The 18,708-nt window shown below is 36.4% G+C and overlaps 4 protein-coding genes and 1 non-coding gene across 5 annotated transcripts in view; 4 read left to right on the forward strand and 1 right to left on the reverse strand.

Annotated features, from left to right (window-relative positions):
• Positions 1-2,577, forward strand: part of LOC116028630 (probable inactive shikimate kinase like 2, chloroplastic) — a 3,831-nt gene extending 1,254 nt beyond the window's left edge. The window contains exons 2-8 of the mRNA XM_031270404.1: positions 193-383; positions 465-659; positions 860-921; positions 1,193-1,259; positions 1,347-1,465; positions 2,011-2,187; positions 2,309-2,577. Coding sequence (XP_031126264.1) covers positions 193-383; positions 465-659; positions 860-921; positions 1,193-1,259; positions 1,347-1,465; positions 2,011-2,187; positions 2,309-2,412 — 915 coding nt within the window. The 3' untranslated portion in view covers positions 2,413-2,577. The remainder of the gene's footprint in view (positions 1-192; positions 384-464; positions 660-859; positions 922-1,192; positions 1,260-1,346; positions 1,466-2,010; positions 2,188-2,308) is intronic.
• Positions 2,578-3,673: 1,096 nt separating this feature from the next.
• LOC116028916 lies at positions 3,674-6,905 on the forward strand. Its single transcript, XM_031270772.1, has 5 exons — positions 3,674-3,861; positions 4,400-4,482; positions 4,912-5,444; positions 6,004-6,118; positions 6,532-6,905. The coding sequence occupies exons 1-5, from the start codon at positions 3,784-3,786 to the stop codon at positions 6,572-6,574; spliced, it is 852 nt and encodes a 283-aa protein (XP_031126632.1). The 5' UTR covers positions 3,674-3,783; the 3' UTR covers positions 6,575-6,905.
• A 294-nt stretch (positions 6,906-7,199) lies between these two features.
• On the reverse strand, positions 7,200-7,273 carry TRNAI-AAU. Its single transcript has one exon. It is a non-coding gene; the product is annotated as a tRNA-Ile (tRNA).
• Positions 7,274-7,374: 101 nt separating this feature from the next.
• Positions 7,375-9,687, forward strand: LOC116029360 (dolichyl-diphosphooligosaccharide--protein glycosyltransferase subunit DAD1). Its single transcript, XM_031271327.1, has 5 exons — positions 7,375-7,518; positions 7,616-7,663; positions 8,796-8,883; positions 8,972-9,015; positions 9,300-9,687. Exons 1-5 carry the CDS (start codon positions 7,432-7,434, stop codon positions 9,381-9,383), a joined length of 351 nt encoding a protein of 116 aa, XP_031127187.1. The 5' UTR covers positions 7,375-7,431; the 3' UTR covers positions 9,384-9,687.
• A 4,270-nt stretch (positions 9,688-13,957) lies between these two features.
• Positions 13,958-17,915, forward strand: LOC116029358 (DEAD-box ATP-dependent RNA helicase 53, mitochondrial-like). Its single transcript, XM_031271326.1, has 8 exons — positions 13,958-14,433; positions 14,665-14,792; positions 14,974-15,385; positions 15,502-15,600; positions 15,887-16,111; positions 16,240-16,401; positions 17,007-17,495; positions 17,594-17,915. The coding sequence occupies exons 1-7, from the start codon at positions 14,047-14,049 to the stop codon at positions 17,481-17,483; spliced, it is 1,890 nt and encodes a 629-aa protein (XP_031127186.1). The 5' UTR covers positions 13,958-14,046; the 3' UTR covers positions 17,484-17,495; positions 17,594-17,915.
• Positions 17,916-18,708: the final 793 nt, after the last annotated feature.

An 18,708-nucleotide genomic window follows, 5' to 3' on the forward strand; every position in this document is an offset into this window, starting at 1 on the left:
GGGGGGTGGTGGTTGGGGGAGGGGTAATTGCTGGATATTTTCATTGGAATGATAAGGATACTTAATTGGTATGGGGCTTCCATTTTTATTTTTGTCTTATCTGAATTTTCTTTCAGTTCCTAAATGATTTTTGAAAATTTTTCTACTGGTTGAGATCATCATTTTGATGTCAAATGCCTGTAAATATTGCAGTTTAATGATAGTGGTTCATCTGAGGTGGAGTTGCGATTAGATCTCGGTAACGAAGACATAAGTTCTAAAGATATATCTGTTGATGCAAATGAGAGTTCTTTATCTATTAGAATGCAGCAATATGGATCTCTTCAGACTCTCATGGAGACCAGTGCTCTGTATGGGAAGATAAAGCCTACAGAGACAATATGGTATGCATGGTTTATAATTTATAGTTTTCTTATTTAGTTTGGCAATTATATATATTTTTTCTAACTGTTTGGTTTACTCAGGTATATAGATGATGATCAATTGGTTATTAACCTCAAGAAACAAGATCCAGAACTGAAATGGCCTGACATTGTGGAGTCCTGGGAATCCCTAACAACAGGAATTAAGCAACTTCTGAAAGGAACATCAATATACTTAGTTGGAGAATCAACAGAAATCAATCAGACAATTGCTCGAGAACTTGCAGTTGGTCTTGGGTATGTGCCTCTCTTCCTTTTGATTATAGCTGTATAGTTGTCTATTCATACTTGGGCAGTTTTGGACATGAATATATGGGCACACCACATTTGCTTTTGCATAGTTATATGGTTCATCCAAGCTCTTCTATTTTTTTTATTTTTTTTTAACTCAAGTCTCTCTCTATAAAAGTTGTCGGCTGGAATGGTTTGGTTGTCAGGTATACTCCACTCTGTACAATGGAACTTTTGGAAACTTATGTCAAGGAATCCATTGATTCATGTGAGTTATATGTAAAGCTTTTGTCTTACCAACCTCTGTAGAAATTCAATACCGGTTTTTACTCATTTTGTTTAATTATTTACGTTATATGAGCTTAATTATCTCAGCTATTATTAGTGTTTATATCTGAAAGATCCTTTAGATACATCATAAGCAATTATTCAAAGAACCATGCCTTCTAGCATACCATATGAAATATAACAGTGCTGCTTATGCTCCCCACTATATGCACCACATTTTGCAGTGCATTAACAAATGTAATCAATTTTAGGGGCAAGTAGGGAGGGCTCCGATAATGTGGCAGAGTCAGAGAGTGCCATATTTGAAAGCCTCAGTAGGTACTTATTGTTCCCGGGATACCCTATTCATAATCACTCTTTAATATTGAGAAGTAGAGGCATCTTATTTGAAACTTCGTGTTTCAGTCATGCCCGTGCTGTAATTGCAACATTAGGCGAGAAGCATGGTGCTGCTAGAAGAGCCAACAAATGGAGGCATCTTTTTTCAGGATTCACAGTTTGGCTGTCTCAATCTGAAGCTACTGGTAACACATTTTTCTCCTCTTCTGATTAAGCAACTAAACATCCATTGTTTCTTTACAATGCAAATTGCTCTTATTTCTTTAATTTCAATTCCTACTAAGATTATCCAGAGTTTATTCTTGATCTTGATGAAAATATGTACTGTGTATGATATGGCATGTAATTAGATGTGTCAATCACTCAATCTCAATCAGACAATCAGTAGAGAAAAAACAAAGAAATTTGGCACATGGGCTTGCTGGCCCGCCAAATTTTTAGCGCCCCAGGGGCAGGCCAGCCTGCATTGACACCCCTAATTGTACTAAGCAACCAAAGTTCCTTCGTGTATTTTGCAGTATCTGATTCATTTGACCTGTTAACTGAGAAAAAGGACTAACGAAACTTGGATTTTCACCAGTGGGTTGGTTTGACAGATAACTTGCAGCTGCAAATAGAAATTGTGGCTTGCCAGTCCCCACTCATCTTGAACATGACTGATCAAGAAGACCTCGCTCCCTTGTTATACTAAATCCAGTTTTTATTTGGTTTTCGTGAACTTCAATTTCAGATGAAGATACAGCAAAAGAGGAAGCCAGAATGCAGATGCAAGATGATCTTCAAGGTTACTCTAATGCTGAGGTAGTAGTTAAGCTTGCAGGTTGGGACCCCACTTACTCCAAGAAAGTTGCTCAGGCTGCACTTAGTGCCCTAAAACAATTAATTTTGTCAGATAAAAACCTTACAGGTACTCTCGCCTTTATAGTCCATGCTCCTACTTCTAGGTGCAACTTCAAAATTCTCAGTCAGTTTTGATTGTCTGCAACTCCATATGGCACGGTTTGATTTACTGTTTTCTTTCGTTGCAGGTAAAAAGAGTTTATACGTAAGATTAGGGTGTCGAGGTGACTGGCCGGATATCAAACCTCCAGGGTGGGATCCATCAAGTCCTGGTGTATCTTCTGCATTGTAGTATAAGGCTTTTTTGCCAGTTTTATGGGATTTTGTTGTCATAAACAGCAAGTTTTGTTGACCAAAGTTCATAATTTGCTAAGATTGGAATCTAGATGTGCAAACCAGCTATTTGTGCTATTATATATGAATTTTATGCATTGATTCCCTACCCATTTTGGGCAAATTCAGCTATTTCTGGAGAATAAATCTATCATAGCTTAGCAATACCAAACTAGCTTGGTTGGCGTGAGGGACCGTGCACTCTCATCTCTTAAGAGAGATTGGGAGTTCAAATATTTTCTCATATGGAAAAACTAACCTGACTGACTTAAAGGTGTTTTCTATTAGTGTCTACTCAAAACACCTCGTGATCTAAGAAAAAAAAAAAAAAAAGACATTTCATTCCTTAATTATAGCCATAGCCCATAAGGAAGTACCCATAAACAGGACATGAGAACTAAACAACAAATCGTGCCCTGCTCACCGGTCTACTCTTCTTAATAGCTTGTTATCTTTTTATTTAATTACTACGTATTTCGTAATGTTAAGTTTCAATTGTATTTTTAATTTCTTTTTAAAAAATTTGTGAAATTTTTCCTAACAAAGAATTACGACAAATTATAATATGAACCTTAGAGCATGGCCATCAATGGTTTATGTTGGGAATAATGTCAGAGATCTTCCACCATGGCATGAGAGGAGAGAAAGAGAAAGGGAATGGATCATATGCAAATGAGGGGTGCGTGGAACAGCAACCCATTGATCAGCAACCACCCATTGATCAGCAATCATCCAGCCTTCACCTGTTGTGAGCGTTGTGCGCACAGCAGCGCCCATGCGAGCGCGTTAGGCGCGCCTGACATTCTTTTTTTTTTTTTTTTTTTTTTAAATCAAATTTGTTTATTATTTTTTTTCCTCCCCTCCCATTTTCTCTTTCCTAATCACACTTGTAAAAACTCCTCTTATACCGTGAAATAACCCCATTGATGACGATGCTTTTAGTGTATTAAATATTAATTTTTAATACACTGAAAGTTTATTTATTTTTGATAATATACTTAAAAATAAATATTAAATGAATTTCATGGTCCATGGTATAATGATTAAATAATTTCTGTAATTTTAAATACACTGTTTAAAAATTGAGTATTGGAATATTATGTAATTTTTTTTTTTTTTTTTGAAAAAAAATGTAACTTTATATTACAACAAGATTATTTAGGCGCCATATAGGAGGGAGGGAAAAAAATCCTTTATCGCGAAAGGGCGGCTTCTAATCATTTTCGTTAAACCCTGGGGTGGAGACTGGAGAGGGTTTAGGCGCCATATAGGAGGGAGGGGTTCATCGGAGCTTCAACAGAGAGAGAGTTCACAGCTAGAAAGCGCGAAAATGGGCAAAGGCGGAAATGATATGTGGGACGATTCTGCGCTTGTCAGTGCCTTCAATGACGCTGTCTCCAAATACAAGGTACAAAAATCTCCTCTTCTCTCATAAACCCTAGCAATCACTATTACTCTCAACACTATCTGTCGCGATATATACAAAAAGAAGTGTGCGTACATATATGTTAACTTTTGAATAGGAAGTTCGTGAGAGGAGGCTTTAGAGCTCTGGTTTCTAAGAGGAATGAAAGAAGCAACTCCGGTTTCTTGCCTCGTTTAATCAATGCCCATTTCAAGATTTATCTTGCTTCAAGTCCTATAAAATTTCTTGACTTTTCTAATATCCTGAATTTTCTTGTTGCCTAGCTCTTAGTCTTCTTAATTCAGTCATGAACTTTAAGTTACAAACATTATTGCTCTTGCATCGACATATGCTATATTTTTTGCTCAGCATTCCAATATGCCATGTTGTTGGCATATCAAGAAGTAATTGCCACTTGTTAGCATAAAACAGTTGGAATAAATTAGTTGTTCTTAGCTATTTAATATATTTGCATTTCTTTTCTTATATTCCTTTTTGCTTCAGTGTTCACTTGTGTTGTATTCTCTCATATGTTTTCCAGATCAAGCATAACCAAGCTGGTGGGGCTGGCAGTGCACCGGTGAATTCATCTGCTGTGGAAAATGAAAGCAAAGAAGCAAGAAGGTACCTTCATAATGTGAACAAAATGATTTGCATGTTGATCTTTGCTTGATATCTTGCCATTCTTTATTGAATGCTTAAGATGAATACTTGAGACTCAGTAGTCAGCATACCAATTAACTGAAAACTAAATGCAGTATCCAAGGAGCAGTTCACATGGAATAATGGGGCAGTAGTTGGTGATATGGATTATAAAACCTGAGTTTGTGGACCAAGAGTGGGCCACCTTTTTGCTGAATTTTCTATGACAGAATAAATATAGAAGATTGGAATAAATTTTGTTGTATAACGTCACCTATACTATGTAAATATGGTGACACAAGCTAGCTCATAATGTCAAATGCTTAAACTAAATATACTGTGTCTTTTTTTTTTTTTTTTTTTTTAATAAATAAATACTAGTTTTCTTGATTGTTTGCTGTACTATTACAGACACGAGCAGGCAGATGATGACAGCAAAGCTTTATCAACTAAGACAATAGAAATGGCGGAAACTAGTACTGTTTCACCTGTAGCACAAAATTATTGTGCAGAGGCAAGTGGTCTTGAGCAGTCCCAGGATAAACCCACAAGCTATGTGAACTCTCAAAGTACAGAAGATTACAACTTCTTGCTGAGCAAATATTATGAAATTGAGGATCAGAGGCAAAAAGCCTTGCAGCAACTTTACCAATTTTGTGGATGGAGTTATGAGTACCCTGGTTATAGTACCTTAACCTCTCAAGAGCATCAGACTTATGCAGCGCATGCTTCTAACTCTACACCCACCGCTTTTTATTGCCCATATGGATGCCAGAGTTCGGAGACTCCACCTTGTTGTTGTGTGGGTGGAAATTGCAGTGATAAAAACTTTGATGCTGCTAGAAGCAGTAATGATCAGAATTCCACATCTCTTCAACAGCCTGATGTTAAAACAGCAATGGATGCCGCAGAGAAAGCACTTTCTTCCTTGAGACATGATTTAGGTATGTTTAATGCTTTTGCAAAGGAATGACCTGCATGTATAGTGGTTTATTAGTAGTATGTGTTGACGTGTTGTTCTCAAGCTTCCTCAAATCAGGTAATGAAGAGGGAGGATATAAAACTCTTAAGATTAATTATATCACTCCCTTTCCTACAGGCCTAGCATAGTCATGAATTGAAACTCCAAAAGAAGAAGAGGAGATATATCATTTTCTTTTGACTTTTTATGTTTCATTTCTTTGTCAATCACAATGTTATTTTGTTGCATGCCTCTCGCCTTTTTTAAATGGAAGTATTTAAAATTTTCTCTTTACTATTTTAAGAAGACTGTTCAACATTGTAGTGGCAAATCTTTCCCCATCAGTTCCTTTTCGTTTTAGTTGGGTGTCCAGGGTTGCTATGCCAAATGCCTTATTAATATACTACTGTCAAATGCCAGTTTTCCTGAATTGAAGATCTAGAATGTTATTACCCCTAGGCAATGAACTTGAATTGAAAGTAGACTCATTTGTCCTGTAACTCTTTCATTCCTGACGATACCACATTATTATTCTGCATCAGGGAATGATAGATCACCGAATATGAGCAATGATCATGTAGAGGAAGTAACCAAGCCTGAAACAGATCTTTCGGAAGTTTTGCGTGCATGGTATTCTGCTGGGTTCTACACTGGAAAGTAAGAATCACCTAAGCTGTGCAACCTTACAATCTTAAATATGTTGCTCTCTTAAAAAAGTTACTCTTAACAAGACATTTCTATTATAACCCATTTATATCATTATATGCCAATTGGTGTCTACTATATCGCTAGTTTGTAGTCAATTTATTTCCTGCATTAAGTTTGAGTATTAGTAGTTATGACAAGGCCACTGGCCTGCTGTTTTATTTCTCATGACTGCAGTAGTTTATGCTTCTCCATCTTTGGTTTGTGATTAATGTTGCGTGAGCAGTAGAATTTACTTGACCTCACTCTAGGGGTCCTCAAGCTTTACCAATTTAGCAGCTTTCATTGGCAATGACTTAATAGTAGAGTTAGGAACTGTCCCCGTGCATATTTGTAACTAAAGCGAATTCCTTATTATGACATAGGTATCTCTCTGAGAAATCTTGTGCAAGGAAACAGCATGACTAGCCCTTTCTGGGGGGTTGCTGGTAAACCTTGCTGATGGACGTGCATTGCTGGATTTTTGTGATTAGCAGTATATCCATGAGAAATCAAATCTCTGCTGTAAACACTGATGTGGGGTCGTGGAGAGCACAAGATTCGACTTGAATTCTTCACTGCATCATCCTTAGTCTTGAGTTTCCTATGTACTTTATTTTGATTGCACTTCTTGGCCTGTTTGTGTTTGGCCTTCTTTCGTAGTTGTGGTGAGCAATATACCTGAACCTTTTGTGTAATGAGTATATACACCGTACTAAAAATTTTAAAAGTGAAGGCTAACGAGGAATCATTTTCGCAAGTGCCGTGTTGCCAATTTGATTGCTAGGGAGACAAGTTCTTTGTCTGATTGTATTTGTTGGTTTTCTGTTCCGTCTTTGTTTGTTTTGAATGCTTTGCATGTTGATAATGAGAATTAAGTTCTTGGTTTGGTTGACACAAAAAAAAAAAAAAAAAGGATATATAAGTTTATATTTGGGAGTATTTTTAAAATAATACAAATAATTGTCCATGCAGGTCTCGAACCTGCCACCAAAAAGGGATATATAATTTTACAAAATTGCGTTTTGGGGGGTTTTTAAAAAAAATTAAATAATGGCCCATGCAGGTCTCGAACCTGCGACCTTCGCGTTATTAGCACGACGCTCTAACCAACTGAGCTAATAGGCCTTGTTTCTTCATTGTTACCAAAAGCATATTTATTCAAACAAAATTGTTATTAGTCCTCCGTCAGTGGCGAGGGTTTTTAGACTGAGTCTGCGGAACTCAGTCTATTTGGTCCATAGAGATCGTAGAGAGAGAGAGAGAGAGACTGCACAAGAAGAGAGATGGCGAGATCGTCGACAGGTAAAGATGCTCAAGCACTCTTCCACTCTCTGCGCTCTGCGTATGCCGCCACTCCTACTAACCTCAAGGTACTCCCCTCTCGCTTTTATCTTGTGTCTAAGTGTTTGCGTTTGTATTTCCCTGTGTGTATGTATATAGCTGAACCAGCAATGATTTTTTTTCCAGATCATTGATCTGTATGTCATGTTTGCCCTCTTCACTGCTGTAATTCAGGTAATTTCTGCATTTTCCGCTCAAGTTATACCCATTTTGTGCTTTTCCATACACTAGTCTTTGAGTATAGATCTGCGAATTCGCCCTTTTTTTGGGGTTGATGTGCTCCGTTTGCCGGTATAAATATCCGATTAACATGATGTTATTATAAAGTTCGAGTCAACCTCCAAATGTTTGATGGTCAATTTGAAGAGTTCCGTGCAATTTGGGTAAAATGGATGTTCCTATTAATGTGATCCCTTGAAATTGGGTGTGGATTTTAATTGTTGCTAAGATATGGTCACATATTACGTGGTGACAATAGCCATCATCTTGAGTTTGAGTGTGCTTAGTGTTCCAAATGAAATGAGAAGGAAAAGCAATTTTCTGAGGGCTAGTAATTTGCAAGAGCAAGGTATGACCATTAAATAGTCCAGACTTTTGGTCTCACTTCGTGTTTTCTTTTGGGTTCTGGAACTTGGTTATCTACAATAACCCACCACTTGACAGTCAATGGGTTACCATATTTGCAACATTATGATTTCAAGTAATGGAGATGACATTTAATTTTATCTCTCACTCACAAGTTGAACAGCTTGATAGATATTGTGCCCTTCTTAGTTACATCACTAGGATGGGTTGGTGTAATTGGGCATTGATCTAAATGTAAATTAAAATACTCCTTCTGGGATACTACACAAGTACATGTGGCCAGTTAATACTTTTGAGGGCCTGTGGTGACTTGGTTAGAATTTTTTATTTTTTATTTTTCCTTTTTCATAGCAACAGAAGTTTATTATCAGCTTTAACTTCTTCTTAGAATCAGTTCTATTGATAAAGCATCAATTTATTTAGAATCTTGAGTAAGAGCTGCGTAAACAGTGGATTTTCTGCCATTTTCATGAATTACTCTAAATGACAATGGATATTTTGTACCAAATACTGTCTCAGACTCTTACGATTGATGCACTGTTTAAAGAGCTTTGATTATTATCCTTTCACTGGTTGTCTAGACATCACTGCAACTACTTTCACAAATTTCTTACTTTTGTGGTTATCAGATTGAGCTTTCATGCCTATATTGTTTTGACTGGGATTATTCATTTCCTTGTTCCCATATATTTGTAATTTATTTTATTTTTCTTATAACTAGGTGGTGTACATGGCCATTGTTGGATCATTTCCATTCAATTCCTTTCTCTCAGGGGTACTTTCTTGTATAGGGACAGCAGTCCTAGCTGGTGAGCACAATTATCTACTCTCTTCATATCTTGTGTTAATAATTAGAGTAGTTTTTTTTAACCGACTGAATGGAGTCTTTGTTCACAGTTTGTCTTAGAATCCAAGTAAACAAAGAGAACAAGGAGTTTAAGGTAAGCATTCTCTTTGGACTCCTTCCCCTGCTATGCAATGAAAGGGAAAACTGGGATGCCATTTTCATATGAATTGCTTCTAATCTCACAAACCTAACTATGAAGTAGAATTGGAGAACTTGTATTTTCTAGCACTGAGTATCTAAGTTTAGTGTATAATTAACCATAAACCCTAAAGTCTGGAATGCGTACTGGTATGATAAGCAACAATTATTTCTTTTTCAAATTTCTGATTCGTGATAATGGTTGATTCTCATTGCTTTATATGCTTGTTTCTATTTCAGGATTTGCCTCCAGAACGAGCTTATGCAGATTTTGTTCTCTGCAATCTGGTGCTCCATTTGGTGATCATCAACTTCCTTGGATAAAGCTGAGGCTTCTATAATTTACTGAGATTAGTGCTGCTTTCTACAAAGCGGTGGTGGTTATATGTCATTAGACAATTGAGGCATTGACGGAGACATGTTGAGACTTGCTTCTTATACATTCGCCTTCTGGGACTGTATTCTCGTTGATTTTGTAGAAATTTTATTTGCCTATTAAGTTAAAGAGAACACATAAATATTTTGCTTTTCCACAAGCCCTGAGCCCCTAAATATGTTAATTGTTCTGGAATTGGTTTGTGGTCTTGAGCTTAATGCACTATAGAAATGTAGTCTATTTTAAGAGACAGTGATCAGTCTCTTATACCTTCCGCAGCTTCTAAAATAAGCATTTTCATGAACCTTGAAAATTGTAACAATATTAAAGATTGATTAAATTCGCAACATATAATATAAAATTTTGGTATAAATTGAACAATTTTTTTTCATTCGGCAAATGCTTCAAACTTTTCCTTAAAGTCGTGTAAGGTGGATATTGAATATAAAATTGTCTTTAATTTTTTTTTCCTAGTTTACAAAAGTTGAAATTTTCTCCTCCTATATCTTAGCCTAATAGGATAGTGGAGGAGTATTGATCATGAAATCTAGACATTCTACTAACCCTTGATCTGCTTAAGATGTCATTGTTTACAAAGGTGGTCATACTACTTTTTTAGGGCAATCTCCAACTAAATTGATAGGGAATACCTTACTTATATGTACCGCATACCTGCTCAGTATCCAGTCGAGCCATCTTGAAGAACTATTTTTGAGCATAACCAACCTCAAACGGACCCAACCCACACTCTAGACATGAAGGCTGAGCAGAAGCTTAATTGATGGTAGTCTTCGACCCGACCTTCTTAGGCCGGGACAACATATCCGACCAAGTTCACTTAGAGGGTTGAGCCTTATTTCTTTATTTCAATTCGATCGCGGCAAAAATGAGGACGTCATGAACCTTAACACATGTGGGTGTATTAGTAAAGCCTTCACCCTCCCCCCTTGCATGGGTCACACGTGTAACACCCCAATTTTCAACTCTTACATTTATTACAAAATCCGTAATAAAACGCTGCGGAAGCTTACATCATATCAACAGAAAACCGGGTGCTACCGCCACACCTAGAGTGAATTCTATCACCTCTTTGACAAACTCCACTCTAAGTGCACAGGCTAAACTTACAACATTAATAACAATCCCTGTCTACATCAAAGAGTAGACCTCAACCTGTACTTCCCTTCTATTCCGAGCTCATCGGCTACAGGGGCCCACACTAATCTGCAACTGATAAGAAACACATTGAAGTGCAGTTAGCACGACGGCTAAGTAAGGATATCCATGGGTTATCCAAAACTAAATAAAGGTTTTGTAAAACTTGATTACATCAACACCCTATCCTTACTCATCGGCCGAGGTTCTACCTGCAACCTTTACGAATAGCAATTTATACACATAATAGGCAACAATTTCAATATCATCTTAATCATTTTCCCTCTAGACGAGGTCATATAATAGTCATCTGCCTACTCAGATCATATAATGCTAAACATTTAAGCATATAAGCAGAAAAAGGGAAAACACAAATCCCATATTTGTTCTCAAACATATTCTTTGAAAAATCTTTCCTCAAAGGACATTCTCCTCACTTTTCACCATCTCCTTTCCGTAGCTACAGCGTAACTACATTTTCATACAAAATTTCCACTTAGTTTCTTTATAGAAAGCGTGAGGCCTTTGGAGTATTCACTTAACTCCTTCCCTGACCACTTGGATCATCGAACTCGGGTTCAGTGGTCATCACCCGGTCTAACACTGATCCCCTGGACGTAAGGTTCGTTAAAATGATCCCTAGCTGGCCCTACTAGGTCCATAAAAACGACACCTACCCGGACTTCTCAGAGTAACTATACTTTAAGTGTGCACACCCCCGCAGGAATACCTCATCCAAACGAGTTATATAGTACCCGGCGAATAGACTTCGCACCTTCAGTATGAATGATCATACTACATACAACAACCTTGGGCAAGGGCACTTTAAGCCACCCGAAGGCTAATCAAGGTCCTCCTCAACTTTACTAGAAACCAAGGGTTTGAAAACCATTTTCCTTCCTTTCTCATCCTCCTTGAGTCAAAATCACTTTTTTTGGACATGTTCCACGAAATCAAGTCCCCCTTTTTAAATCGATCACCATTCTCAAAATAGTTCAAAGTCTTGTTTCTCAAAACATTTTCCATCATCACCACACATATGTATATATGCATTCAATCATAACATTTCCCACATATGCATATTCACATAAAGTACACATACTATATGTATATATATACACGTTAAGTATATATACACTGCACATACATGCTTTATAATATACATAATACAACATTTTGTACATACATTACACACACATTATAATATACATAGCATGCTTAACTTAAATATTTAGGCACATTAACAACCACCTCATACCATATATAATATGTATATATTACTTATATATATACATATATATGTTACACTACACATACTATATATATAGAGATACAACCTTCATTTAATTATACATATATACTCATATATGTACATATATATATATATATATAGTTTAAACACACACACATCACACGTGTATATATATATATATATACATAATACACACATAAATATATATACTACACGTATATACATAGGTTTCATATACATAATACCACTTCCTTATAAGAAAATTTCAGCTAGCGCAGTCTGAAAGATTGAGCCGGTAAAGATAGTTCCCGAACTCTTTTTCACTTGAAATTTTTATGGTAGAACCCCAACTTATAGTACTTGATGTTCATAAAAAGTTTTGGTCACCTAGGTTCACGAATTAACACAGAAAATTACATTTTTACCCTTGGCAGTGTGCTGTCCGGATTTTCTGCTCTCTGGACCAGTTTTGGGAAAAATTTGAAACCATACTTCCACTACTCCAAAATTATGAAATTTTATATGTAGCTTCTAGACTTATAGAACTACATGTCTAAAAAAAATTGGATCAAATACTTTACTTTATTTTTTACCCAGAAAATCACGGAAGTTACTGCCAATCTACCCTGATTTTTCCTTTCACTATTTTCACAACTATAAGCATATATGGGCATAAATATGATATGTACATGCATTTTCAGCCATTATCATGTATAGAAACATATTCATAAAACCCCTAATCTCATCATTCACTATCAATTATCTAGTTTCAAATAACCTCAACCAAATAAAGGATTCCTTACCTTGTAAAGGATTTCTAACACCTTAGGAAGCAATTTTGGATCCTTTCCCCAATTTTCACCTTAAAACCTAGGTTCAAAATCAACACCATAACATCATGTATCAAGAAATTAAACATAGATTCATAACCTAGGAAGGATTACAAAGCTTTCTACCGAATAATATCGAAAACTTACCGAATAAATTGGAAGTTTAGAAGGATTTGGCTATGGAACTTTGGAAGAAAAAATGGTGGAAGATGATCACACCTCTCTCTCTCTCTTTTTGGCATTTGGGGAAGAAAAGGGAAAAAAAATTCCTTTTATATTTAATCCCAACTTATGGGATAAGCTTTAGGAAAAAAAATAATAAAATAATAAAATATCTCCACAACATATCAGTTGTGGTCCAAACAGATAAAGTTTCGGTAGAAAATAATCCAGAAAGAATAATTTCCGACACCAAAATTTTATTCCAGTCAAAAGCTCCCAAAATGGGCTAGGTTCAGAACACTGCGAAATTTCGCGAAGTACGATCAGAAATAAATTTCGACCCTTATAGGTCATCCAATTTCAACTTAACTAAGCAGGAAGTTCATACTTAGTCATATATGCCTAATCATCCATTTCCAAAGAAATCCGAGCTGAAAATTCGTCCCCCAAAAATTTTACGGTTCGTGACCGGCACATACGATCGCAGCTTAATAACAACTATACTTACTTATAAAAATTCTTTCGAAATATCTGAAGATCATAACTTAGGAATGTCAACGCCTTAGGATAATGTTAATAAAATACGGGGTATTACAACACGTGTAGCGTATGCCGACCCCCCTAGCATGTGCTCCCTTCACCCTTATAAATATCGCATTAAATGCTAGGCGAGAGGACTTTTGGCATCTTCACCTATGAGATCATAGCTCGGGAATCTCCGACCTCACGTCTTTACCCGAACTTAAAACTTAAACCAACAAGTAAACTATTAAAGGACCCATCTATGATCCGACCTCATGACTCTGTATGTATTTAGGAAAACGCAATGTATTTACTACATCACAATTCACAAATTGATTGAACAATTAGTTTGATAATGTTTCAAGTTTGACTCCTACTAAAAATTATTATTGAATAGCCTAAGTTAGTTTATATTATTATACTTAAATGACTATAAACTTTCCCGTAAATAAAAACCTCTTACTTTTCTTTAATTTTAAATCAATTTTGTCACAATTTTACTCTTTAGAAAAAATAATTATTGACATATCACATATGCATCTTCTCCATTATATATATCGGGGTAAAAATAATATAAGGGCTGTTTGGTTAGCCATTTTGAGACTTTCCCATTCCTTCCTGGTCTTAAACCCTTCCTTCCCCAGAGAGTCAAAGCCTGGGTTTTACTAGGGTTTTAGTCTCTCTCTAAACATGGGTAGCCTTCTTCTGAGGAAGTCTTCTTCATCGCTGCCCTCAAAGAAGCTCGCCCTTGTTGCTCTTTCCCGTGTCTTCTCTCCATCGCTGTCGATCTCTGAAACCGTCATTTCCAGAAATGGCTGCTCGATCCCCCAATTTCACAATTTCGCCACTGCATCTAACTTCCCAGCCGTCGGAAGTTCTTCGGCTGCGGCGGCGGCGCCGCCTTCTCCGAGGCAAATAGTGAGGGGCTTACACATCTCCCGCCCGTTGGCCGCTGGAGTGGCCGTGGCTCGTTTGCCGGAGGAGGATGAAGGGCTTGAGATCTCGAAGCTCGGCATCTCCCAAGAAGTCGTCTCTGCATTGGCACGGAGGGGAATAACTCAGCTTTTTCCTATTCAGGTCTTCAATAGAAAACCCAAAAACTTGGGGATATTCTTTTCTGTTTACAGTTATAAGTTTGTAATTTCTAAATTTTGCTTGAAATGTGTGTACCTTATTATTATTATTTTATGACTAATTGTTTTCTCTTACATTTCTATCATCACTTGGTTATGAAATCAATTTTCATTTCCAAAGAGGTTCATATTGATTTGCTGATTGGAATATTCTTTTAATTTATTATTTTTGTAGAGAGCAGTTTTGGAACCAGCAATGCAGGGAATTGACATGATAGGTCGAGCTAGGACGGGAACAGGGAAAACTCTTGCTTTTGGAATTCCAATCATGGATAAGATCATTCGTTACAATGAGAAGCATGGGTTTGTTAACTTTCTTTTCATTGTTCAATTCAATAATTTGGCATTAATGACAGTGTATACCCTAAGTTAGGCACATTGATGGGGTGTCTATACTGTATATTTCTTTTGTCCTTTGTTATGCCACTTGTTAACAATCATGAGATTTATTCTAACTTCTGCTTGGCTATTCTCAAATATGCAGGAAGGGGAGGAACCCTTTAGCATTGATATTGGCGCCTACAAGAGAACTCGCTAAACAAGTTGATAAGGAATTTTATGAGTCTGCTCCTAATTTGGATACATTGTGTGTTTATGGAGGTGTTCCCATCGGAAAACAAATGGGTGCACTAGATAGGGGTGTTGACGTGGTTGTTGGGACACCTGGTCGGATTATTGATCTGCTTAAGAGGGGCTCATTGGATTTATCAGAACTTCAGTTTGTTGTTCTAGATGAAGCTGACCAGATGCTTAATGTTGGCTTTGCGGAGGATGTTGAAAGAATTTTACAAAATGCACCAAAGAATCGTCAGACAATGATGTTTTCAGCTACAATGCCTGGTTGGATTTTGAAACTTACCCAGCAGTTCCTAAAAAATCCAGTTGAGATTGATCTTGTGAGTATGAGGTCCTTTAAATACAACAGTATATCCTTATTTCAAACTTGTAAGTTCATTAAATTCTTGGAGGTATACTTTCTCACTTATTTGTACGATGTATTCTTTTGCTGCAGGTTGGAAATTCTGATCAGAAACTAGCTGATGGAATTTCCTTGTATTCTATTGCTTGTGAGATGCACCAGAAACCTGCAGTTCTTGGCCCTCTTATAACAGTATGATTCTATTATTAAATCTCCCTACATTCTAGATATGATAGTTTATTCAGATATGTTTTGTCATACTGCTGTTTTGAAATTTACATGGCTGTAAATCCTGGCCATTTATTCTGCCTCACTCACACATGAAAAAGGTTGGGTATAATGCATAAATTCCCCACATCGTGCATGGTGTTAGTTGAGGAGATCTACAACACACATGCACACCAATAAAATCACCGTGGCCTTTAAACTTTCTACTTCTAAGTCTTTGACTGATGAGAACACTCCCTTGTATTCCTAGGAACATGCAAAAGGAGGGAAGTGTATTGTTTTCACTCAAACAAAACGTGATGCTGATAGGTTGGCATGTGCCATGCAAAGAAACTTCAAATGTGAAGCTTTGCATGGGGATATCTCACAAAACCAGAGGGAGAGAACACTATCAGGTTTCAGAGAAGGTCACTTTAATGTGTTGGTGGCCACAGATGTTGCTGCCCGAGGTCTTGATGTCCCTAATGTGGATCTGGTTAGTCTTTGAAATGGGAGTTGATATCCCAAGTGGTGTTTCAGTTGATGCCAAAGATTTTGAATTGCAGTCCCTTTTGTTTTTTTTTATCTGTTAATGGGAGCTATCCTAAATGCTTTGTTTCTTAGGTGATACATTATGAACTTCCAAACTCTTCAGAGATCTTTGTTCATCGATCTGGCCGAACAGGACGTGCAGGCAAGAAAGGAAGTGCAATCCTCATGTATTCAAATCAGCAAGCGAGAGATGTTAAAGGTATTGAGCGTGAAGTGGGATGCAGATTTATTGAGGTAAGAATACGAACTCTGAATTTTTTTATTTGTTATTTTTGTTGCAAGGAGAAACTTCCTTGATAATGCATTAATGTTACACATGTTTGTTTGCGTGCATGAGCTGTGTATGTGATGTATACCTATTTATTTGGAAGCCTTTGGTTGTTGCTTTTTGGAGTTTTTGCTGTGTGGTTTGGTAGTCTACTAGTGAAACTTCGAGTGGTAATTTATGGTAATAACTTGAAATGCTGGTAATCACTGGGTAATATCTATTAGCTTGTCCTTTGCATGCTTTATTAATTTCATTAGTTAAACTTTTAATTGTTTTTGATGGGTTAGTCTCAAACATTGATGCCTGCAAATATGTGTTGTGTTTATCTTTTCAGTTAGCTTATAAACTTGTGTGATTTTGAGTAAAGATTGCTTTAATTTGATTATTGTGATTAACTGATTATACATTAAACAATTACTTTCTGTGTTTGCCAAATGGGAACATTTCAGCTTATTTCGACTAGTAAAACCAAGGATTGAAGTAGGGAGGTTTATTTATTTATTTATTTATTTATAATCTACCCGATATTGCAACTTTATTAATAATACTTAAATGTCTTTGTTAATAAAAGCTCCCAAGGATTGAAGTAGATGCTGGAGCAGCAAACATGTTCAGTGACATTGGACTAGGCAATAGTCGTTTTGGCTCTAATGGAGGCTTTGGAAGTGGTCGCTCTGGTGGTGGCCGCTTTGGTGGCAGCTCCCAAGGCTCATCATATGGTCAAGTGGGTGGGTTTGGCAGAAGCGGTGGATATGGTGGAGGCCGTTCTGGAAATTTTGGTGATTTTGGAAATCGCCAATCAGGAAACTTTGGAAACCGCAATTCTGGTGGGTTTGAAGGCATGAACAGCTCAAATCTTTCAGGTGGGTTTGGGAATTCCCGTGGTCCAGCCAAGCATGGGGGTGGATTTAGTAGTTTTGGAAATTCAGGTAGTTCAAATAACTCTTTTGGTTCTGGGGAATTTGGTTCAAGTCGCCCTAGTGGATTTGGTGGCTTTGGAGACAACAAGGAAAGCAACAATCAAAGCTATGGGAGGAAACCTTTTTGACCTTATTCCCTGGTAAATTTCATTTCAAGATTTTTTTTTTCTTTCCTGAGTAGAGTACACATAATAATAATATTAATTTATATAAATGATTGTTTTGTGTTGTTAAACAGATGATGAACATAAGAGTATGTGGAGGGACAAATTTCCTTGATACGACACAGAAAAGTTGCAAGTATTATACTCTATTTTCTTGTAGGAAATCTCTGCTACCTGCCATCCCCCTCTCTAGTCTCTACTTTCATTCAATGTGTAATAACCAATTAGGGAAGAAACCAAGCCGGTGGCTTATGCTTTTCTGATATTGAAAATGTAGTCATTTATACGTATGCAATTTCATATTAATTTACTATAAATTGTATTATATTTCCTATACAATTTACTCAGTCAAAGAATTTGTGACTTTAAGTAAAAGGTCACATATTTAGTCACTAACTCAATAATATTTTTTTTTTAAAAATCCTATAATACCTAATTCTATGATTTTTTACGCATGTTGTCCTCTGAATATCTGATAAGATTTTGGCATTGTACAGTATATATCATTATAAATTGTGATGTTATGACTTGTGAACAATAATTTGTAGTTGGATTTCGTTAGTCGTGGCTACTACAGCTTGTCTCAAGTGGTGGTGCTTTATTTTAAAATTTGAAAATAGTACTTCAACAGTTTATTGTAGAAATTTTTATTATTAAAAATTCAAAATTATAAGCTTTATTTGCGCTCTCTATGAAATCCAATGATCACAGCTAGTGTAGGTTTTAATCAAACAAACGTGGAACGCACTACAATCACTCAATTATGTCCCAAAAAAAAATTCAAAATACTTTTGACATTGATTTAATAAATAGGTGACGAGTTTGATTCTTGTCGTAAATTTAAGTTGAATTAAATTTTTTGTGTTTGATTCTTGTCATAAATTTAAGTTGAATTAAATTTTTTGTACATAGCTTGATATTGATTATTGAACTTTTGATTCGATTTACCTCATCTGGATTGGGAGGCAAGCCAATTAAAATCAACAAAAGATACGTGGAATAAAGAAAATTAATGCATTTATATTAATCTTGGTATAAAACCAGGCACCAAATACAGAATATAATAGGGAAAAAAAGGAATCTGAAGTCAGCAGGCATCACAAGTAATGGTTGGCGGGTAATATACAATTGAATAACAACAAAAAATGAAATAGTTTTTAATACTTCAAAAAGAATATATGCTTTCTGT

The sequence above is a fragment of the Ipomoea triloba genome, chromosome 9, assembly GCF_003576645.1.
Source record: "Ipomoea triloba cultivar NCNSP0323 chromosome 9, ASM357664v1".
NCBI lineage: Eukaryota > Viridiplantae > Streptophyta > Magnoliopsida > Solanales > Convolvulaceae > Ipomoea > Ipomoea triloba.